The sequence below is a fragment of the Poromitra crassiceps genome (genome assembly GCF_964638095.1).
Source record: "Poromitra crassiceps genome assembly, chromosome: 5".
Classification (NCBI taxonomy): domain Eukaryota; kingdom Metazoa; phylum Chordata; class Actinopteri; order Beryciformes; family Melamphaidae; genus Poromitra; species Poromitra crassiceps.
In genome coordinates this window covers 21,841,533-21,865,526 of record NC_139642.1, presented here as the reverse complement: position 1 = coordinate 21,865,526, position 23,994 = coordinate 21,841,533, and the positions used below count along the sequence as shown (strand labels likewise).

The 23,994-nt window shown below is 43.8% G+C and overlaps 1 protein-coding gene across 1 annotated transcript; it reads right to left on the bottom strand.

Moving 5' to 3' along the window:
• Positions 1 to 383: 383 nt before the first annotated feature.
• On the bottom strand, positions 384 to 23,706 carry lgals9l3 (lectin, galactoside-binding, soluble, 9 (galectin 9)-like 3). The gene is made up of 17 exons (XM_083636577.1): positions 23,471 to 23,706; positions 22,866 to 22,960; positions 17,804 to 18,011; positions 16,890 to 17,012; positions 16,054 to 16,257; positions 14,427 to 14,515; positions 13,151 to 13,307; positions 12,476 to 12,618; positions 11,022 to 11,115; positions 9,390 to 9,478; positions 6,401 to 6,608; positions 5,370 to 5,492; positions 5,179 to 5,241; positions 4,753 to 5,034; positions 3,451 to 3,539; positions 1,891 to 2,047; positions 384 to 1,714 (listed from the first exon to the last, which is right to left on the bottom strand). Exons 1-17 carry the CDS (start codon positions 23,504 to 23,506, stop codon positions 1,568 to 1,570), a joined length of 2,307 nt encoding a protein of 768 aa, XP_083492703.1. The 5' UTR covers positions 23,507 to 23,706; the 3' UTR covers positions 384 to 1,567.
• Between the last annotated feature and the right edge of the window lie 288 nt (positions 23,707 to 23,994).

The window sequence follows — 23,994 nt, the reverse complement described above, 5'->3', positions numbered from 1 at the left end:
AAAATAAACTGATTAAACATAATTTGCATTCAGTAGACTTGTATTGAGCTGTTTGGATACATTGCAACTTGTGCTGTTTTTTTTAAGTCTACCAGCTGCGCTAACTTGCGGTGGGTTACAGTAGGCTATATTATGAGTGTTTTGACTGGCAGGAGTAGCGTATGGGAGTCCTGACCGACGAGAGGAGGCACTAGTGCAGCGACCAGGACACATACCCCTAATCCGGCTTCCAGACACAGCCAATTGTGCCTGTACGGACACCCGACCAAGCCGGAGTTAACATGGGGCTTGAACCTACGACCCTCATGTTGGCAGGAAAATCTACTACTGCACTCCCCGGTTTTGACAACATTCACCTCAAAGTAGAATTCATCGCACCATGACACATTGACACTTATTTTAATTTCACAAAACACTATTACAATATACATAATTTTGGAATTGCTTAAACAGTGGTTCTCAAATGGGGGTCCGGGGGCCCCCAGGGGTCCTTGAGGGGTTCCAGGGCATCCCCAGCCAAAAGGGGGGTAATTTATTTTCGCTATAATTCCATTCATAAGTAACACAATGACTATTTTGGTCATGGGTTTTATACACTTTCGTAATAAAACATCTAAAAGCATCAATCTTATTATCATATGGGGGTCCGTGGGACAAAATCCTATCAAATGGGGGTCCGTGGTCTAATTTTTGTCAGTTTAGAAAAAATGTGTGTGAAAAAATTTGAGAACCACTGAAGAGCACAATGATTAGTCTCAAATCCAAATTTACAAGTGGCGTGTAAGCAATAACACAGTAGATCCTACTTTTCATGGGTTCACTACAGTAGCATAAATTATGCAGATGGGAATTACTAGTTGCAAGATCAATAAACAGGAATGCTCATAGCAAAGTAAAATATTCATAGTAATATCCCATATGTAATGGCGTTGTGTTGGTGGTAAGTGCAGCAACCCATGTTAAGGGCTTGCCCAGGGGTGGATTCGAACTGTCGACCTTCGGCTTGCTGGACGGACACGCTAACCACTGCACCAAGAGAGCTAGCTCCCTTGGCGGAGCTGATTAACGTGCCTTTATCGTAAATGGTCAAATAACCTACATTTATATAGTGCTTTTATCCAAAGTGCTTTACAGTCAGTAGGCACATTCACCCATTCACACACCAATGGCGGCAGGTTACCACGCAGCGGGCTGGCACACCAATGGGAGCAATTTGGGGTTCAGTGTCAGTGTCAGTGTTGCTCAAGGACACTTCGACATGCAGACTGGAGGAGCCGGGAATCAAACCAATGACCTCTTTTATCCAAAGCGATTAGTGGACGACCTGCTCTACCTCCTGAGCTACAGCCGCCCTTTATACTGTTTAACCAACCTACTCACTAGCACTCGGGACTCACGAGGACACATTCGTTCGGTTACACATGTCATTAATTACCATGACTTCATTGATACAGTAGGCCCACATGGAAAAAAGCATTGGTTTTGTGGTGGTACTGAGCGAAACTGCAACCTCCGCAAGGCATCCGTAGCCTACAAGATGCAGGTCCTGGACCTCCAATCTAGTCAACTACAGCAAGACAGAGGTCAAGCTGAGGTCGCCGTCAATCTCCAGGACGTCAATCTGTTGGAGGTGGGTGTGGCGGTGGTTGTAGACGGGTGTCTGATTCCCGTTGACCACAATCCTGAACGACTGAGCCTCACAGCAGATGGTCAGCTGAAAGGAAAAAGGAAGTCTTACAGTCACCCACTTTGACGAGGCCCCCTGCAGGTTACTGTGAGACTAACGGATATTTATTGTGCAATTGATCAGTACACTGATGATGCATGATATCTGATAGAGACAATACAAAATGAATGATGATAGCTGAGCTATGCCGCCACTATTTGTACCGTGAATGGCTGTCCTCGGTGGAAGGGCATTCCTCCGGAGCGCTCCTCACTCCCCCACTTCTCCCCCAGCTTGGTGTTTCTCACCACCGTGTTCTCAGAGAAACGTGGGTTGTAATGCAGAGCGATGCCAGAGTGAAAGCTTAGATTCACAGTGAACCTGAGAGAAAACAATAGAACATGACATTGGGCCACAAGAATAAGAATAAATAAACTAGAACGACCGCACCGCTGATATATGCCTCCGCCAACAAGTGAGTAAAGAAAAAATACTAAAATTCTCTTATTCCAGATTTTTTTTTATATATAATAAATATAAATATTTTCTGGTTTCTTTAGTCTTCTTTGGTAGTGGACTGTTGGTCAGGACAAAAGAAGACATTTGAGGAAGTCCAAACGACTCATCGATAAGTCGAGAAAATAATCGAGAGATTAATCTATAATGAAAATAATCATTAGTTGCAGCCCTACAAAGAATCCCTTAGGCAACAGACTTAGACTTATAATATGGCCCTATAAGATATTATCTTATGCCCACGTTCAAGAGCAAATCTTTGCTTGTTTCTAGCACTCAAAATCTTTTTCCCCACTTTTAATTACCACTGGATCAGTACATCAAAGACGTGTTTCAGCAACCCAGTGGTGGTAATTAAAAGGGGGGCGAAATTAAGATTTTGACACTTCCTGCTTCAGCACTGTACCAGAGATTTTCATCCGCCATTTATTTTCTCATAGACATTTCGTAAAATGCGTATAAAAATAGTTTTACTTGTTCAAACCAAACGGTACAGATCTATTTAGAAACAGGAGAGACTGCATAACATTTCACTCGGACCAAAAGGTAAAAAAAAAAATGCGGGTTTAAAGAAAATATTTTTTCTATGTTTTTTTGTTGTTGGTCTGAGTGAAATGTTCTATGGTCTCTCCCAATTCTAAACCGTTTGGTTTGACCAAGTAAAACTATTTTTATACGCATTTTACGAAATGTCTATGGGAAAATAAATTGCGGAAGAAAATCTCTGGTACAGTGCTGAAGCAGGAAGTGACGTTCACTTCGCTTCGCCTCTCTATTAACACATGACACAGTTGTGCCATATTAGGTTTAACTTTTGACCCATCTTGTTATTCATCTAAAGATATCCTAGGTACACAGTCCTCAGTCTTGCTTTATTTTGATGTATAAGTATAGCCTACTACTTAGAATTGTCGTGCACATGTCAGGACCAGTCAAGGCAGGTGCCCGACCCAGAAGGCAGATCCAGAAGTAACAATATCAACAACAACAAAAGACATCCCGCACACTGTAGCTCCCCTTTGCTGTTTTATTGGCACCACAAACTAAGTGACGTTTCTTCACACTGAAGAACAGTGTGCTCCAAACATCACTTACTTTCTGCTGCCAATAAAGCTGCAAAAGGGAGCTGCAGTGTGCAGACTCTCTCTTTTAGATAGTGTGTATACGCAAACTGTCTTCAAGGATATCAATCTAATGTTGGTGCTGGAGTTAGGTGTCTGTGGAGATACAGAATGATAAACACCAGTTCAACCCTAACCCATCCATACCTGTTGGCATTGGGACTGATTATGCCCTGGATAGTGATGGTCCTGCCAGGGTAAAGTCCACCATTGATAATGCTCTTGTAGGGAACAGCCTGCATGCAGATGGAAGTGGAAAGGAATAAGAATTGTCTAGAACCTAAATGAGCAGTGATCTGGGATGTAACATTAGTGCAAAGATAAAACTATGTCCAGACCACATAGCTATTACCACTTAAACTTGTATTTTGTAATCTTTAAGATATTGTAGGCCCCTATGTGTTGCTGAGTCCTACCCTGGTCCGTTGAGTAGCCACACTGTTCGCCAGTACTTATTATTATTATTTTATTTTTATTTTGTATTTTTTTTACAAAATAACCTCAAGATGTTGCTCAAAAGGGGTGATGATGTCAGACATAATGGAACACTATAGTGATTAGGTCACGTCATGACTGATACAGTAAATATAGTAGTAAAATAGCTAGCGTTAGCCTCTTGCGTTAGCTAACTGTTAGCTACGTTAATTACTTGGGTGTAAAACACCACTGAATGACCAATTTGATATAACTGTTAACCGGTTTGAGTTTCACTCTTTCCATGAAGCCCATCAGCTTTGATATCTGTTGGTCGGTTTGTTGATATAAGCAATATTGTGGCTTTGGGCTAATTGGATTGGAAATGTTTAACAAAGAAATTGTTGCTGATGTTAGAGCACAGTGTCAGATGTCAGTTGCTTATCGTGTGTGGTTACTCTGCATATTGATCTTTGATTAATTAGGAACATTGCTGGTGGAAATCCTGGTTGTGGGGGAAACCCTGGATAAGCGGGAACCCCTTCCTGCGGGAGGAAGGCTTGTCCTGGTGCTCCTCTATCATGACAGTATTTCAGAAATTAACCATACAAACATGACTCAGAGATGCACTAGAGGCAGAAGGCAGTTAGCTAATTGGCAAAGTTGAATGGAAAAGAAGGAACTCTGATCAAATGATTTCATACAACAGAAGTGGCAATGACTTATTGATATTGGAATATAAGCAGGCTAGCTAACTAACTTACTTAGATAGCCATAGAGAGCCAAAGTGAAACGCCACTTCCTGCTTTCTCCCTGTACTATCGCTGCGAAAAATATGAATGGTGGTGGACTGGACGCATTCATATTTTTCGCAGGAAGTGACGTTTCACTTTGGCTCTCTATACGCTGGTACGACCAGTTGAACTTGTAAGGTCAGCTAGGCTAACTGGCTCCGCCCACTGTGCTTAATGCAACCTCCACAGCAGCTGTCTGAGAAATGTGTGTAGAAATAAAACACCTCTGCCAGATACTCACAGGCATTGCTGGTGGTTGTGTGGGAAACCCTGGTTGAGCTGGAAACCCTGGATAAGCAGGAAACCCTGGATAAGCAGGAAACCCTGCCTGCGGGGGGAAGGCTTGCTGCCCGGGGAAGGCTTGCTGCGGGGGGAAGCCTTGCTGTGCGGGGAAGCCTTGCTGCGCGGGGAAGCAGCCTTGCTGCGCGGGGAAGCCTTGCTGCGTGGGGAAGCCTTGCTGCGCGGGGAAGGCTTGCTGCACGGGGAAGGCTTCCTGTATGGGAAAAGAGCATTGTGGAGGGACCTAAATATGAAAAGAAAAGGCTTACATTAGTCTCATCTTCAATATATTCCACCATCTAACCATCTATCTATTGTGATGTCATCTGAGCACAAAAATTACAAAATAAATCTTGCCAGGTGAGAAAAAGATACAAAATTGCTTCACCCGAGATTTATTGGTGCGAGGCCTGCCATGCTTCCCTCTAATGTTGGTGCTGGAGTTAGGTGTCTGTGGAGATACAGAATGATAAACACCAGTTCAACTTCACATCAATTTGCTTTAAATTAGAACATATATCAATTATATATCAAAAATATTTGGTGCAATGCTATGTCCCCCAGTTGGGCTATCCTTACCATACAGCTGCTCTGGAAGGCAATGGAGAAAACCTCTACTTTCCCTGCCACTGAGATTGTATCCACCATGTTAAATGGGATACGATGGTTGTAGGTCATGAAGTGGCAGCCATTGACACTCAACTGTGGAGAGAAAATAAAACGTGTCAAACAAAGTGGGCTTGGATCAATGACATTACGTTTCTGTAAATGGCTGATTTGCCATTGTGTAATAAATCCCAACACTGGCCATCATAATAGTAAAGTAGAACGACAGCACCGCGGATTTATGCCTCCGCCATTAGTTCATTCTTGAGTCCAAATCGCCATTTGAGGCAAATTGGAAGAAATTCCGTCAAGGCACTCCTGAGATGTTGTGTTACAGAGCTTGGAAATTGGGTGTGTGAGGTCACAGTGACCTTGAACTTTGACCTTTAACCATCAAAATCTAATCAGTTCATCCTTGAGTCCAAGTCGATGTTTGAGGCAAATTTGATGAAATTCCGTCAAAGCATTCCTGAGATATCGCGTCAACAAGCTTGAAAATGGCGTTCGAAAGGTCACAGTGACCTTGACCTTTGACCACCAAAATCTAATCAGTTCATCCTTGGGTCCAAGTCGATGTTTGAGGCAAATTTGATGAAATTCCGCAAAGGCATTCCTGAGATATCACGTTAACAAGCTTGAAAATGGCGTTTGAGAGGTCACAGTGACATTGACCTTTGACCTTGTATTTCTCCAATCACCTGCCTTTAGGCGGGACATCCGGGCCACGCCCCTATCATCGCTCATTCTTTTCCCTGAGTTTCCCTTTCCACTTTAACCACGTTTTCCCAGCTTTTAGTACAGACGTGTAGGCGGAAGCATTTGAAAATTGCGGGAACCAACTCTGTTTTAAGAGACAACCTCGTATGTAATCTTCTTGCATACTGTGGCAATAAAAGTGATTCTGATTCTGATGTTTTTTTTTCCTCATCAGGTTCGAGCGATATGGGTTTTTGAAGGCAGACATTCCAGACAACAATATGTTCGTACTTTATTGTAAGTCTAACCTGGTAGGAGTCAGGCCGGACTGTGATCACGAGGCTGAAGCTGGAGCCAACGGGGAATGGGGAGTTGATCTCTATCTCTTCAAACCCCCACTTGCCGTACTGCAACGTATTGGTAACCACATTATGAAGGAAACCACCATACCGCGGATTGATATGGAGAGCAATGTCTGCATTGGCCTTGGAGCCACACTGCAAATTAATATGGAACCTAGAGAGAGAGAGAGAGAGAGAGAGAGAGAGAGAGAGAGAGAGAGAGATCATCCTATACATTATTATTAATTATAAAACGGCTCTCTCAAATCAAGCAATCTGATTGGTTCACAGCCATTGTATAAATCCAATAACCGAGTCCAATAACCCATGGCCATGGGTTATTGGACTCGGTTATTGGTTGCCATGGCAACTCTCTTACTAAAAGCCTTTGGTTTAAAAAAAAACAAATGGCGGAGACAGCTGTCAGATCCTTGTGAATCGATCTTCGCTTATAACTTTACTAATACTTCGCAGAAAATGATGTTTTGTACAAGAATAGACGCGGGCTAATGTCTTAACCCCTCTCTCGCGCGCCCTCACTCTTAACCCCGCATTTCTAAATAAGACGTAACGTTACTTGGTGTCGGCATACGGCTCTGGTGTCGGGCTTTGCAAAACGCTCTCAGCTTCTCAGCAAGCGCCAGGATTGGCCAATGTCGACTTCAGTCTCCAGAACGATCCAATCAAATCACCCGCACGTCTATCTTCTTGCTAGAGGTCCCGCCTTACAGTAGTGTTTCAACTGACTCTATCAGAATACAATGCCAGTCGGACTTATAGTATTATTATTATTATATTATTATACTTGGAAACCGTTTTATAAAAGCAATATAGCACTCGAGCTGCGTGGTGTTGTGGAATATATCCCGCTGATAAGCTGTTATCCCACTCGGCCTGCGGCCTCGTGGGATAACAGCTTATCAGCGGGATATATTCTCCACAACACACTTGCTCTCGTGCTATATTGCTTAATTATACCATGGTCTGGGTGAATACTCAATTCTGATTGGCTGCAAGGTGTCCATTAAAAAGTGATAATGTACAGTTACAGGTGAATGTAGGCACATTGTAAAGCGCTATATAAATGCAGTCCATTTACCATTTACCATTTACCAGTGTTGGGCAAGTTACTTTCAAAATGTAATATACTACATTACTAGTTACTTTCATTTGAAAGTAATAAGTTACTTTCCAATATTATTTTCTGTGTAGAGTAACTTGTTACTTATTAGACTACTTTTGCATTACTTTTCCCAAAACAACAGCAGCAGCAGAATGACATCGCCGCCCCGGAACCATCCCGAAAAATAATTTCAACCGCCTTGAAGTCAGTGTAAACAATCCAAGATTCTAAATGTTATTATTTTCCTTTGTTATTGTCATCTATAGTGGTTATTTGCATAAAAACACACAGTTTGATTAGGAAATGATTGTATCTTTTTGAAATATGTGCTTTGATTTAATAAAATATAACTAAATTTGTAACTTGAGTTACTTGACAAAGTAACTGGTATAATAATACTGAAATCCTATAAGTAATAAGTTATATTACTGAGTTACTGCTAAAAGTAATATATTACATGTAATATGTTACTTTTGTAATGAGTTACCCCCAACACTGTTAAGAGCCACTGTCAATAGTGTTTGGCAACATGGAAACGACTCTCCGGACAGAGAAAATGGGCGTGAACAGGCGAGGAAAGAGAGAGAGAGAGAGAGAGAGAGAGAGCGAGAGTAGCAGAGAAGCTTGCACTGTGTCAACAGCGCTGTGCTGTCCTCCTTTATCTCTCTCTCCTCTTGCCTCTTCATACGCACATTTTCTCTGTGCCACAGTAAACCCTGGAGAATAATACTCATGTATAGAGTCGTTTCCATGTTGCCAAACACTATTGACAGTTTGAGCCTTCCCGCAGACGGCAAAACAAGCAGTTTTATTAGCGAACGTGTATTGACGATGCGGTGCGGGATTGGGCACATTGCTCGAGCTGTAAACAAGGCTATCTCGGTGAGTACTCGACCAATTTGAAAAAAATATGTCACGATGAGTCCCTTAGACACATACAGTGTGGAAAATTGGGTCCAGGTTGAAAAAAAACTAAATTCCCCTTTAACAGCAACACACTGAGAGACGTCCTTGTCCTTGTTTTAAGGGACTTCGCGGAGGCAACCATCCTCGGCTACGCCTCGGACGGTTCACACCTCCACGTCGTCCCTTAAAAAGTGATAATGGACACCTCGTCGTGCATTAACCCTTACTTATACAACAGTTGGTTCCAGTTGAAATTATTTCAAACCTATAGAGAAACCTTGGATTTCTGATACATTCTGATTGGAGTCATTTGTAGTAAATTGCTGGGAACACAATGGATCATCATCACCTTCAAGCCCACCTGCTGGTATCAAACTTTGAGACCCAATTCCCAGAAAGTGAAAGGCAGCCTGACCTGTCCGCTCCAGGCAGGCCTCGTCTAGTAACTGACCTGTCCGCTCCAGGCAGGCCTCGTCTAGTAACTGACCTGTTCACTCCAGGCAGGCCTCATCTAGTAACTGACCTGTTCACTCCAGGCAGGCCTCGTCTAGTAACTGACCTGTTCACTCCAGGCGGGAGTCAGTCGTCCAGTAACTGACCTGTCCGCTCCAGGCAGGCGTCGTCTAGTAACTGACCTGTTCACTCCAGGCGGGAGTCAGTCGTCCAGTAACTGACCTGTCCGCTCCAGGCGGGACTCGTCCAGTAACAGACCTGTCCGCTCCAGGTGGGCCTTGTCTAGTAACTGACCTGTCGGCTCCAGGCGGGAGACGTCCAGTAACAGACCTGTCCACTCCAGGCGGGACTCGTCCAGTAACTGACCTGTCCGCTCCAGGCGGGACTTGTCCAGTAACAGACCTGTCCGCTCCAGGCGGGACTTGTCCAGTAACAGACCTGTCCGCTCCAGGTGGGACTTGTCCAGTAACTGACCTGTCGGCTCCAGGCTGGACTCGTCCAGTAACGGTGATGGTCTTCCCATCCTGCAGACCACCGTGGATAGACCCAGTGAATGGGAGCCGCTAGAACGGACAAGAGTTCAGAAAAAAAAATCTTCAACAGTAGAGACGAGCACAGGCCCATAGTCAACTATGATAGCCTACTGATAAGCCTACTGATAAGCAGCAATTGTCGACTGGTAAATGTGGCAGTAAGGCCGGGATCCTCCTAGTGGCACTGGAAGTTTGTGGCATACAAACTTCCAGTGCCACTAGGAGGATCCCGGCCTTACTGCCACATTTACCAGTAGCTAGTCAGTGGCTAGTCAGTGGCTATTACTTTAGCCACTGACTTGAGACTAGTCAGTGGCACGCATTGGCAGCCAGTGGCGCTCTGTCGCCACTTGTGGTCAACTAGGGCGGCACCAAATTTACTGGTTTGTTTTCATGATAGTTGTTGAGCAACCATGTACTACTTTTTTGTTTTTTGTTCATTTTATGTCATTAATTCTACCAAGGTTATTATTTTGCCCGTTTTGAAATAAAAAGGAACAAAAACAGACTCTTTACCAAACCTCCATTTTATTATTTCAATAGTGAAATTGTGTTATGTAAACATAATTGTGTAAATATATATATATATATATATGTGTGTGTGTGTGTGTGTGTGTATATATATATATATATATATATATACACACACACACACACACACACACACACACACACACACACACACACACACACACACACACACACACACACACACACACACACACACACATATTCATATCTACTGTATGCATGCCACTACCTGCCATGAGCTGTCAGAGCTGCCACTGAAATGCCACAGGCTACCACTAGCTGCCACTGACTAGCCTCTGAGATACCACAAACGTTCAGGAGGTGCCACTGCCTGCCAGTGCCACTGAGGATCCTGGTGACTCTCAGATGCTACCATGTGGACTGACTGAGCAGCACTTTATTTAATAAATTACCCTTCAATTTTGGTGCATGAAGATGATGGAAATACTAGCTAAGTAAAGAAGTGCTCTTTGGCATATTGGATGTATAGAAGAATAGAACCTCGTGATCTTATATAATTGTTCTAGGCTACCGTATAACAATTATATTCGTAGAACTTCTACGAGCGTGTCAGGTTCAAACTCCGCACAGGAGTAAGAGTTGTAGAGTAGACATTACAAGAGAAATGTCATAAGGACATGAGTCATGACTGGTGATGAACTAGCCTACGTGTTCTACTGTGGATGTTGTTGACTGTGTGCCCGAGATGAGCTGTTAGGTTTCAAATGCACACAGTGCCACCAGCAAATCAATGTTCACACAAACCACCCACACAGTCAACAACATCCACAGTACAACAAGTAGTTCACCAGTCATTTCCTTATGACTTTGCGCATGGTAAAAAATATATTAAAAGATAAAAAGCAGTTTTTCCTCTATCAGTAACATACTAGGCTAGGCTACACCTTTTCAAAATGTTGGTGCAACGCTTGTTCCCAGTCCACATCTCTCCAGTATGAGGGATAAAAACCCTGAGCCAAACATGTCGTCGTGTCTTCATCATGTATTTCCTCGTGTGAAAAATGAAATACGAAATACTTACAAGGTTGTGAAAGGGCGCCTGCTGGTGATTCCAAGCCATTATTCCAAGACAGCAAGTTAAGGCGTTATTATGAGCTGCCTGCAGGAAGTGTCCGCTGTTTTATAGCTCAGATAGGTTTCGATTCCCCACAGTAGGCGTGGGACGACCACAGGTGTCCTAGTCTGGGCACCTTCCACCCCGCTTTTTGTCATGGGGCGTAAACCACGGAACCAGAATGAACACCGGAAGGCAGTGCGCCAAAAAACATCTGTGTTGCTGTTAGCTTGATGTCTCTTCCCTCGATTAATTGTCTGATGCAAAGCTTCTGTATTGGCTTAAAAGATGTGAGATTGTGAATCCGCAATGTTTCTAAAAGAACTTCGGTACGTCCATCTTTTGTTTTGTTGTTTGCCGTTCTGATACTTGGGTCAAATTGTCAAGTTAACGTGAAAGTTGACGAGCTAGAAACGCTGCCATCCGGTCTAGGGCGGGCTCTAGGCCGGAACCAGTAGGGTGACAAAATCAATTGTGGGCGGGAGCCAGGCTCTTTCTCGCCGAGAAGAGCCTGGTGACGCGAGGTTACAGGTGTGCTGTCAGTCAAGTAGGCTACTAGGCCACAGGTAGGTGTGTGTGTGTGTGTGTGTGTGTGTGTGTGTGTGTGTGTGTGTGTGTGTGTGTGTGTGTGTGTGTGTGTGTGTGTGTGTTTTTTTTTTTACAAAAATGGTCTATAGCCTTATAGCCTAGTTAGATTTCTTCATTTAATTAAGCCTGGAAAACCCGTGGCGTCTCTCTCTTTCTGAAGGAGTCTCTGAGACGATCCCGCCCTCTTGTGGTCGGTTTGATGTGCTCTAGCTTTCAGGAATGGGAGCTCATGGAATGAGATTCACTGTGCGCACTTCATTTCACGGTAGGTAGGCTACACACTACACACTAGACGTAACAACACGCCGTAGCTACTTTGTATCAAAATACAAAAACGAAAACATAATTTGTGTTCTTTATTAGACAGGAAACAAACAGTAAACTAATTATGTAACTTGCAACTTGTGGCAATAAAAGTGATTCTGATTCTGATTACAAGGTGAAAAAGATCAGGTTCATGTAAAAGAACAAGCAAAATGCATGACATCATAGGTTTTCAAAGTGGGAGACTGGCCTCGCCACTGTCGCCAGGGGGGGGGGGGGGGACTTTTTCCAAGCTTTGTCTGGGGGGGGAGGCCCACAGTCTCAGACTTTGAAAACCCCTGCATTACATTAAAGGAATCAAATCAGGTAAAATAGAGAGATATTTTTACCCCTCTAATTGAAAGGAAACGGAATAAAGTGGCGTTGAGTAGTCACTCTGCTACTGGTGACACTGCCAGCCAGTACAAACGTGTGCATTATCTTTACAAAGACTATGACATTTTTGGCTGGGGACCCACTGGAACCCCTTCAAGGACCCCACTTGGAGAAACACCGCTGCAGTGAACTACAGCAAGACAGAGGTCAAGCTGAGGTCGCCGTCAATCTCCAGGACGTCAATCTGTTGGAGGTGGGTGTGGCGGTGTTTGTAGACGGGCGTCTGATTCCCGTTGACCACAATCCTGAACGACTGAGCCTCACAGCAGATGGTCAGCTGAAAGGAAAAAGGAAGTCTTAAGGTGCTGACACACCGAAAACACTTGGAAGGACGAGCGGCAACTAGATGTCAAAATTTGGGGGACATCACATTTTTCTGTATTTTTACTATTATTAACATTTGAGAAGAATAGTAAAGACATCAAAACTATGAAATAGCACAAATGGAATTATACAGGGACCAAAAAAGTGTTACACAAATCAAAACGATCTTGTATTTTAGATTCTTTAAAGTAGGCGTCCTTTGCCTTGACGGGAAGTCAAAGGCTTTAGACACAAATTCACACATAGGCATCAACTTTACTATTACAACTTTAATCAAAAACATATTTTTCCAAGTGCTAATTTGCAAAAAATCTTCTTGGGCACTCTCTACACTCTTAGCTCAAGCAACGGAGGTCGAAACACCCAGATTGCTCTCACAACGTCATCTTAGTGAGTCTGAATATTGGGACAAAATATTGGCTATTGGCAACTTCAATTCAAAAAGACCTTTGTCACCATACTAAGTCAGTATGTGAGTAACGTACCGTGAATGGCTGTCCTCGGTGGAAGGGCATTCCTCCAGAGCGCTCCTCACTCCCCCACTGCTCCCTCAGCTTGGTGTTTCTCACCACCGTGTTCTCAGAGAAACGTGGGTTGTAATGCAGAGCGATGCCAGAGTGAAAGCTTAGATTCACAGTGAACCTGAGAAAACACACACAAGTGAAAGCACAATGTGACATTGGGCCTCAGGTATGAATATTACGTTTCTTGTAGTAAAAGAAAAGTACAAAAGTCAGATTTTAGAAAATGTGCGCGGGCCTCCAATTCTGTTCTTGCACCCAAAAAGTCTACTGATGAGTGAAGTGGTAGATTCCCTGCCTTCAACACGAGGGTCGCAGGCTCGAGCCCCCCTCGTGGCACCTCCTTGGTCCAGCTTGGTCAGGCGTCCAGACAGGCACAAATGGCCGTGTCTGCCGGTGGGAAGCCGGATCAGGGGGTATGTGTCCTGGTCGCTGCACTAGTGCCTCCTCTGCTCGGTCTGGGTGCCTGTTCGGGGGCGGAGGGGAACTGGGGGGGGAATAGTGTGATCCTCCCACGCGCTACGTCCTGCCGGTGAAAGACATCGCTGTCAGGTGAAAAGGAGCGGCTGGCGACTGCACATGTATCGGAGGAAGCATGGTGCTAGTCTACAACTCTCCTCAGTTCGGCAGAGGGGGTGGAGCAACGACCGGGACAGCAGGGGGAATTGGACAAGTACAATTGGGGAGAAAATGGAAGAAAGATCAGAGAAAAATAAGGTCTATTGATGAATCACATACATTATCCTATATTAGAAGCACGTGCCATAAGTAAACACCACATACAGTATAGTATATACTGTACTGTACACAGTATAACACTATACTGTACTGTACACAGTATAGTATATACTATACACTATACTGTACTGTACACAGTGTAGTATATACTATACACTATACTGTACTGTACACAGTATAGTATATACTATACACTATACTGTACTGTACACAGTATAGTATATACTATACACTATACTGTACTGTACACAGTATAGTATACTGAGTATACTGATGGATCAAGTATGAGGAACTGAGGGCAATGTTAAGATACAAACAACAGATGATTTGGCTCCACATTACACACTTAGACACAATATATTTATTATTACGTTTTTGTTCATGTAAAGATACCCTAAGTACGCGGTCCTCACTCCTGAGGTGTGCATCTGTTTAACTTCATTTTCACAAGTGGTGCAGTATAGTGCAGTCAAAGTCAAATCAATGAATGATGACTCCAGACCTTGTGGCATTGGGACTAAGGATCCCCTGGATAGTGATGGTCCTGCCCGGGTGAAGTCCACCACTGATGACACCCTTGTAGGGAACAGGCTGTAAACAAAGAGAAGGAATGAAATAACTATTATGTACAAGCAGTACCTTATGTACACATTTGTCATTCTTCCTTACAGTGACCGAGCATCTAAGGTGGCTTTCACATACAGTATAAGCTGGTGGACTCGGTCCAAACTTTCTGAACAATGTCATGTGGTCGAAACGGTCACTCGTCTATTGGACAGAATATAGAGGGGAAATCTCTCCTCTTCTGCCGCCTTGCCTGCTGAGGGCTGACTGAACAACACAAGTGAATCCGCGAAACACAACCCATAGAGAAACATCATCCTTTATGCGATCTTGGGATTTCTGGTTTTACTTTGGTGTTACTATCAAATAAATATTTTACAAGAATGCGCCCAATATGAGCAGCAGATGACTGAGGCAGCGAGCTGTTGGGTCCAACATCATTCTGCAGATGAGACGAGATGAGGGAGGCAGTGTGGTGCGCAACGACCCGTGTGTGTGTGTGTGTGTGTGTGTGTGTGTGTGTGTGTGTGTGTGTGTGTGTGTGCACGCCGCAGTGTTTGTTTTGCTTCCTTCTACCGCCTTCTACTCATGATGCACTGCCTTTCCTATATTTGCTCTTGTGTTGGGGTCAGTTTGCTTTCACACCACAAACGAACCGCGCTTCACTTGCAAATGAACAGAGACCCACGTACGTTTTCAAGCGGACCAGAGTTCGCTTGTTTGTTCCGCAACAGAGTTCGTTTGCGCTTTCACACCACCCCAAACGACGCGCACTATCCGAGGAAACGAACTCTGGCGCGGTTAAAGCGGTACAAACAGCTTATATGTGAAAGCGACCTAAGAAGTGTGAAGACAAAACCCACGTCCAGATCACATAGCTATGGGCTACATGCACAACTCCACTACTTCCTGAAATTAGTACAGCTTCTTTATTTCCTGTCATCACTATTGGATGAACTGATTAATGTCAGGTGTGCTGCAGTCACAACAATGATCAGGCACACCTGATTCATCAGTTCATCCAATAGAGGGTATGCACACCCACTGGAACACGCCCCCTCAATCGGGAATGAGTGTCAAAATGAGTGTCAAGTTCCTCCCTGAGCAGCAGGTGTCAGTTATCTAGGCTGATTACTGCATGCAAGCTCAGTCTTGCTGTGACTCAGTGGGCGTGACCCCACAGTGACCTCTGCCTCTGTGACATCACATGCATACCCTCTATAGTGTAGGACAGGAAATGAAGAAGCTGTACTAATTTCAGGAAGTAAAAAAGTTGTGCATGTAGCCTGTAACCTCTTCAGTTATTTGTGATCATGTATTTAGGAGGAAGGAGGCTGCAGTTTGCTTGATGATGTATGCCAGCTAAAGGCAGATTCTAGTAGACTGGATTTATTTATTTTATTTTATTTTTTACAAACGTTTCTCAACATTTCTGAGAGACAAGATTTTTTTGCGGTGCACATTACAAGATATTTCACCAGGAGACAAGTCCACAAACACAGTCTTACACTGAGATTAGTTCTGCCCCCCGGAGCAGCTAAAACAGCACTCTGCTAGATACTCACAGGCGCTGCTGGTGGAAATCCTGGTTGTGCGGGGAACCCTGGTTGAGATGGGAACCCTGGTTGAGAGGGGAACCCTGGTTGTGGGGGGAACCCTGGTTGAGATGGGAACCCTGGTTGAGATGGGAACCCTGGATAAGCAGGAAAGCCTACTTGCGGGGCATAGGCTGGCTGCGGGGGGAAGACTTGTTGCGGAGGAAACCCAGGCTGGGGAGGAAATTAACATTGTAGAGGAACAAATATTTAAAAAAAAACACTTACATTAATCTCATCTTCAATCTATTTCTCAACCATCTATCTACTTTGAATTAGGGCTGGTCAATGTATTGATATTATATAAATAACTTGATATGAGACTAGATGTCGTCTTTGATTTTGGATATCGTCATGATATCGTGATATGGCTGGTGTTGTCTTTAGGCTGCATTAAAGTAAAATAATGTTATTTTCTGAACTTACCAAATTGTTTTAGCTCTTTGATTATTTGTCTCTACCCACTTAGTCATTATATCCAAATTACTTGTGATTATTTATCAAAAAATGTGTAAATATTTTGTGAAAGCTTCAATAGTCATCCCTACGATATTGTCATAATATCGATATCAAGGTATTTGATCATTGCTCCATATTTGGTGCAATGCTATTGTCATCTTAGCACCCAAAAAAAAAAAAAAAAAAAAACTACTCTTGCCAGGTTAGAAAAAGATCAAATGAAAATCACTTCACCATACAGTACATGGTAATTCTAGAGTCAACTTGCTTGAAATGAGAACTTCAGATATCAGATATATTTGGTGCAATGCTATGTTTTGATTACATTCAGATGGGGGTATCCTCACCATAACACTGCTCTGGAAGGCAATGGAGAAAACCTCTACTTTCCCTGCCACTGAGATTGTATCCACCATGTTAAATGGGATGCGGTGTCTGTAGTCCATGAAGTGGGAGCCATTGACACTCAACTGTGGAGAGAAAACAAAATGTGTCACACAAAGCGGGCTTGGACTCAATTTCAACACAATTTGTAGTTTAGGGGGAGAGATGAAACGTATACTTCAATCATGGCTCTGCAATATTCTTAAGTAATGCAAAACTATTCAAGTTGATAATAGTTGAATCCAACAAAGCTATATCAATAAAGCAAACTACTCCATGTGACTAGAGAAAGCTATATTAGTTACAGTATGTTTATCTGTAGATTGCTGATCACACTACACTGGCAGTGTACATGTATTGTGAGCCCTGCCCTTATCATGCATTCCTTTATAACTGGGAACTGGTAATCTTACGACTTCAAAGGTCATGAGCTGGGAGTCTGGGACGGTGATGTCACCAGAGCTGGTATTTCCCATTCCAAACTCGTAGGAGCCTCAGCAGCCCTGACCTCAAAAATCCAAGATGGCTGGCGCAACAACAGTAGTTATAATCATAGTAATGTTGTTTAGTACTTCTGTTTTGTTTGTCTCACTAAATCAGCTGTACACACAGTACTGCCTAACTTCTATCTGTGTGGACATGAGGCTGCAGTGTTTGTATGCTGAAAATGCCACGAAATGCCTTGTTATCAATTGTTATTGCTAACAATGGCTAGCCTGGCTAGCGACTGGATCTGACCAATGAACAGTGAACTTCCCCAGCTCAAGTTTTCTGCAAATGGAACGCTAACAAAACGGATGTGACGTCATTTAGCCTCCACATCCCAGTTATTTTGCGATAAAGGAATGCACGATTACTTGCGGCAGTGTAGTCTAACCTGGTAGGCGTCGTGCCGGACTGTGATCACGAGGCTGAAGCTGGAGCCAACGGGGAATGGGGAGTTCTGCTTCCTGTCTTCAGACCCCCAGTTGCCGTACTGCATCGTATTGGTAACCACATAACCAGGGTGACTGTCATACCGCGGGTTGATATGGACTGCAATGTCTGCATTGGCCTTGGAGCCACACTGTAAATTAATATGGAACCTAGAGAGAGAGAGAGAGAGAGAGAGAGAGAGAGAGAGAGAGAGAGAGAGAGAGAGAGAGATCATCCTCTACATCAGGGGTGGGCAACTATTTTTCATGGGGGGCCACATGAGAAACCCAGATTGTTGCCGGGGGCCGAACAAATATTGTCATGCCGTAACCCATAGATGGGCAACTTTGATGATAGAGAGGGCCACAAAAAATGTCCTCGCTACCAGGTTTTGCTGAGGGCCGAACGGCGCCAGCGCGAAAAATTTGGGGCATTTGAAGCCAGGTTTAGAGGAATAACTAATTTTAAATTAACTGTCATTATTCAGTCTTAACCACCAATATTTGATCATTTTCTCACTCACTCCTATGTCAACACCTGCTCTCCCTGCAGGGCTTGAAAATAACTTTTTTGACCACCTGCCAATATGGCTGCTAGATTTTAAAGTTACCAGCCAATTAGAATTTCCACTAGCTGAAATGTTTTTCTTGAAATAAACCAGAATATGAGTGGGTTAATTTAAACATAAGTATCAGTAAGTGGCCCGGGATTCTCAAAGCCTGTGTTGAGGGTCACACAAACAAAAATGCACTCTTGAAGCTAAATAAATCCAAAACCAATGAGTTAATTATTTAAATTTCTACTTCAATGTAGCCTTTTAGTCATAAAGATTATTGAAAGATATTCCATATTCCAGACTGAAATGCTATAACAGAAGTGGAGTATTGGCCAGAATGACATGAACATTTGGACACTTATTCAGTGGGTATCTTGCATGTTGCGTTCAGGTGCACTGTAAAAAAAAAAAAAAAAAAAAAAAAAAAAAAAAATTGCAATTCCATCGCGGGCCACACAGATGGCGCCCGAGGGCCGCATGCGGCCCGTGGGCCGTGTTTTGCCCATGTGTGCTCTACATTATTGGAACAGCTGAGTTGAACTGTTACTAAAAGTTTCTTTATTACAATATCGCCGATTTTCTTGTGCTAAAGGCATCAGGCATCTCGCTTGTCAGACTATTTCCGTTTCGTGCTGTATACCAGGAGAGAGTCTGGCTCTTCTTACTCTCACTCTGGTCTATAGCGGGGGAAAAAGGCTCTGTTATCTTTACAACCATCCACCGAAAGTTGGCCTACTTTATTCCACAGTCCAAATCTAGCTAGCGTTGTTGTTGTAGTTTCACAGTGGTGGAGTCGTTTGAGAGCGACGCGCAAGGGGCAGAAAGGCATTTCCCTTCACTCTGACTGAAATGGTCGTAGTCACTCGGAGCCCAATGGCAGAGCTTAGACCAGCCTTTTGTCACAAAAGCCAATAAACATATTATAAAAAAAAAGAAGAAGAAAAGTCAGAGAGGAAGTGAAAGGGACAGACCACTTCTGACAGGGTGTGGTCAGCTGGAAACAATGGGCCTGGGAAGTAAGAGCATTGTCTTATTAGCGTTCATTTCTCATGCAAACAGTGCTACACTGTAAAAAGACCACACCACCTTCAACATAGGGGCATGTTTGGACTTCCCAGTATTGGACATTGCTCGTATATCTGGACACTATTCGCTCTCCATAAGCCAGACCTCGCTCACTCGCTGTATGTTAGGAAGAGGTGTTAGACAGGTTTCTTTGAGGTACAAAGTTTTCAGTTACTAAATGTAGTCTCGCTTGCCAGCCTCCCCTCCCTTTGGGTGTTTTCGTAGCGTACAGTTATTATAAAGTGTTCCCGAAAAATATTGTTTCTCAGTACTAAGGCACTAGTGAGAAATACACCAATGAGTGAACAGTGTGACCACATGCCCTGCTCTCCCCTACATAAAGCAATCTTATTTATTTAACTTCGACTGTGTAATACCTTGTCACTACAAGGTGACCATGAAGACAGTCAGACAGTTTCTGGGTTGATTTGTCTTACTGCCTGGTTGTGTGCCACCAGCCAGGGTGGTTGGCTATAGGTCTCTGAGAGACCTAGCCAACTGAAACTACGAGGAGACTCTTGAGACTGAGGGTGTGTGTGTCCATGTGCTATGTGTGCGCACAGGCAGGTAGTGTGTGTCATAATATCCTGAGGATGATGAGAAGCAGATAGAGGAAGGAGAAGAGGCCCCAAAGTGTCGCAACCCATTACTCATCTGTTGCCAAATCTCGTGAGAGAGTGTTGCTGAGATAGACAGGTCTTGAACAAGTTCAATTTTCTCCTGGTCTGTCTGTCTGAAAAATGCCATTTTAGTGTCAGAATATTCTGAAGATATGTGGCTTCGGAGAATGGGCCGAATATTTACTTTAACCCATTGATACCTGATGCAGCATTTGCGTGTATATCCCTCATTTGTGTGTGTATCCCTTTAAGACCGCGAACACGTCACGCGGTTCGCGGTCTTAAAGGGCTGCATCAGGTATCAATGGGTTAATGAATATGGGGGCGAAGGGATCTGTCGTAATCTGAGATCACGTTGACTTTTCCCATTGACTGAAATACGAGGGATCAGCCGAGCAGCATTTTGGTAAACAAACCGCTTCACTGGGTGGCAACGGCAATGGAACCCTATGGAGCACAAGTGGCGCGAGGCGTGAGTGTCTGACTCTAGCCAGTTAACTCTGTTTACATTTTAAAAACTGCAGTTTTGTGTGAACCGACAGTTCACACAACTTTAACATGACATGCATATATTATACATCAAACTCTTGAGCTATTTCTGCTCTCACTCAGAATGTCAAAATATAAGCGATGTCATGTATAGTTTTTGAGATATTAACGTTTGTTTGGCACAACTCATACTATTAACTGCCGCGGGGTTCCGCATTTCTGGGTGGCCAGTGACGTCACGCTGATTCGTCCTATAGACTCGACCTGCCGAAAACCTCCTAAGTGGGCGTGTCCGTGGAACGCCATGGGCAAAACGCGCGTGCCAAAATGACAGGAAGTGAGTTGAAGTTGGGTCGTGGTAAACTGTTTCTTGCGCCCAGGGCCAGGGAGTGATCCTGGCGACAACTGACAGGAGCGGAAAGAAAGATGGCGGACGTAGAGGAAATGGATTCGGATGATGAAGCGGGAGATAGTGGAGGTTTAAACGAAAAGAAAAGAAAGCAGTCGATGTTAAGTTCTGATAGTGAGTATAGTCGATCAGTGAGGAAGAGAGAGGAGTTTATGGTAGGGAATGGGATGGTTGCGGTAACAAAGGAGGATGGACTGTTTGCTGATCATCATCGAGTAGGGAAGTTTGTGGGAAAAAAATTGGGGAAGTAAGGTCGGTTAGGTTTACGAGAGGTGGAATGGTTATAATAGAGTTTGTATCAAAGAAACAAAAAGAGATACAGCTTTGGAGAAAATTAAAGTGTGTGAGTTTGGAGCTGGTCGTGCTGCTGTGTTACTTGTTTTCCATTTGGAACTGAGGTAAGGAAGAAGGGAGCGGTGAGTGGAGTGCCTCTGTCGGTAGAGGCCTAATTGTTGTTCAATGTGCAAGGTGTGATTGAGGCTAAGAGGATGACGCGATTTCGTGAAGGAGAAAGGGAAGATAGTATGTCAGTGTGTTTGACCTTTGATGGAGAATTGCCAGAAGGAGTTTTATCTCTTATGCTGAAGCGGTTAGAAGAGTGGAGAGAAATGATCAAATAGAGGAAGTCGAAAGGGAACCAGAGCAGAAACGGAAGAAGGGAATTGAACAAAACATGTGTGGACAAAAGAGGATTTCTGACGTTCATGGTCATGGTGATCAATTGTGCAGAACAGGTCAAGGGAAAAAAGGAAACGATTGCGATGATGATGGACGACGCGGCGAGAAGGTTTCTGAATATTGTTGACATTTCCGGAGAGGAGATTGAGAAAGCGCTGAGGGACGAATTCCCACAGACTCAGACAAGTGTGTCTGCGTCATAGAATGGTCACACAGTATCATGAATGGGAGCAGTATGGGAGGATACATGATGAACACTGTAAATACTTGCTTTTGGAAGTTACTGTAAATATGACCCCCTATTTTCTCCAAAAAAACAACACAATTGACTCAAGATATTTTTCCACATGGTAAAGCAGATCTTCAATGTTCCAAAAATGACAAAAACTAATTTTTGACAAAAATTTAGTTACCCCCTTTTGGCTTTGCAGGGCAGTACTACTGCTGGCTGTGTGCAAGGCTGGTTGTGCATAATTTATTTGTTAATAAAGATTGTTATATTTTGTTAACCCCTTGGTTTCCTCATCCTTCAACTGAAAGCACAGTAGGCTATACATTCTGTTTGGGCGCTCTACACATCTGAGACAAGGTGTATATTTCAATAGGCCTATATAGAATTGTTTGTTTGGTAACACTTAGCTAGGTTAATTAGCTAGGCTACTCACGAACTGACTGACCATTAATAGTGAAGTCTTAAGCCATTTCTAAACATACAGTGAGTGAATGGACTGCCTGGCTGGACTGGACCCTTGGCTTGAGTAGTCTGAGCACCTTCCACCCCGCTTTTTGTCATGGGGCGTAAACCACGGAACCAGAATGAACACCGGAAGGCAGTGCGCCAAAAAACATCTGTGTTGCTGTTAGCTTGATGTCTCTTCCCTCGATTAATTGTCTGATGCAAAGCTTCTGTATTGGCTTAAAAGATGTGAGATTGTGAATCCGCAATGTTTCTAAAAGAACTTCGGTACGTCCATCTTTTGTTTTGTTGTTTGCCGTTCTGATACTTGGGTCAAATTGTCAAGTTAACGTGAAAGTTGACGAGCTAGAAACGCTGCCATCCGGTCTAGGGCGGGCTCTAGGCCGGAACCAGTAGGGTGACAAAATCAATTGTGGGCGGGAGCCAGGCTCTTTCTCGCCGAGAAGAGCCTGGTGACGCGAGGTTATGGCTTGAGAGGTCCGGCAGGCAGAAAGTGAAAGGCTGTCTGACCTGTCGTTGTCGGCTCCAGGCGAGACTCGTCCAGTAACGGTGATGCTCTTCCCATCCTGCAGACCGCCGTGGATAGACCCAGTGAACGGGATCCGCTAGATGAAGGGACACGAGTTTTCACACAATTCTCTTCATAAAACAGTACTAGGCTAGAGTCGAGCACACCCGTGCGCAGCCCCGATACCGCAACAAAGTGTGCTTGGAAGAGAAGCACCATGATAGCATTAAAGTCAGTGCCAATTTTGCTGCTCGAAGATTGTGGAAATAACAGGGCAGCAAATACTACAAGTCGAAAATGTTTTGAAATTAGCTACTTATGTTTAATATATGCCGAATAGAATAACAGAACGTAATGATTCGTTAAATATCTTCTATCTTACAATTGTTAGCTTACACACCATTGCCGATAAGTAAAAGGCAGCAGTTGTCAGATTTGTGAGTGGGGATTGGCAACGCTTAATTCTCTCCCGCTAGCGCCACTCAAGGGGACGTTCTATCGAATAAAAGTAAAACCCTTGACCCAAACCTGTTAATTCTATTTCCCTGATGTAGGCTATTTCCTAAATAGCTTTAAAATAACTTCAGATACAAAGCTTTATACTTACAGGGTTGTGAAAGGGCGACTGCTGATGAAACGCCATTATTCTTCCAAATAGGAGACAGAGCTTGCTGAGCTGCAAGAAGTTACTTTCCACTGCTCACTTGATAACGGGTTTATATCCTCAAATAGGCTAGTAGGTTTCGGTTCCGCACAGTAGGCGGTGAAAATGGGCTGTCTGATAACCCTTCCCCTTCAGACTTCTGCCTGCTTGAGAATGTAGCAGCTGAATCAATACCACTCATCCATTAATATAGAATATCCAGGTGCATCCAGAGGTCAGGAGGGTGAAGCTTTGGTAGTCCAGTTAGCTGATCGGAGAGTTTGAAGGCAGGGGCGGACTTAGTGATTATGGGGGCCCTAGGTAAATGCAAGCAGGGGCCCCTGAATCCCAACCCTTTCCCATTTTAATCCATCCTTTCTGTAGATTACCTTCAAACTGGGCCTGAGAAAAGTATGCGTGTTGTTTTTCTGCCCCACTGGTGTAGCCTCCATTTTTCTTCTTCTTCTTTCCCACGGTGTCCATGGTCA

What these genes read in the sequence shown, in the direction of transcription:
- lgals9l3 (XM_083636577.1), bottom strand. Translation starts at nt 23,506, where the DNA reads ATGGCGTTTCATCAGCAGTCGCCCTTTCACAACCCT. An exon ending in GATTTCCACCAGCAGCGCCT is followed by an intron (nt 14,516 to 16,053) that starts GTGAGTATCTAG and finishes CTTTGTTTACAG; the next exon opens with CCTGTTCCCTACAAGGGTGT. An exon ending in AGGCGCCCTTTCACAACCTT is followed by an intron (nt 9,479 to 11,021) that starts GTAAGTATTTCG and finishes TGTCCGTTCTAG; the next exon opens with CGGCTCCCATTCACTGGGTC.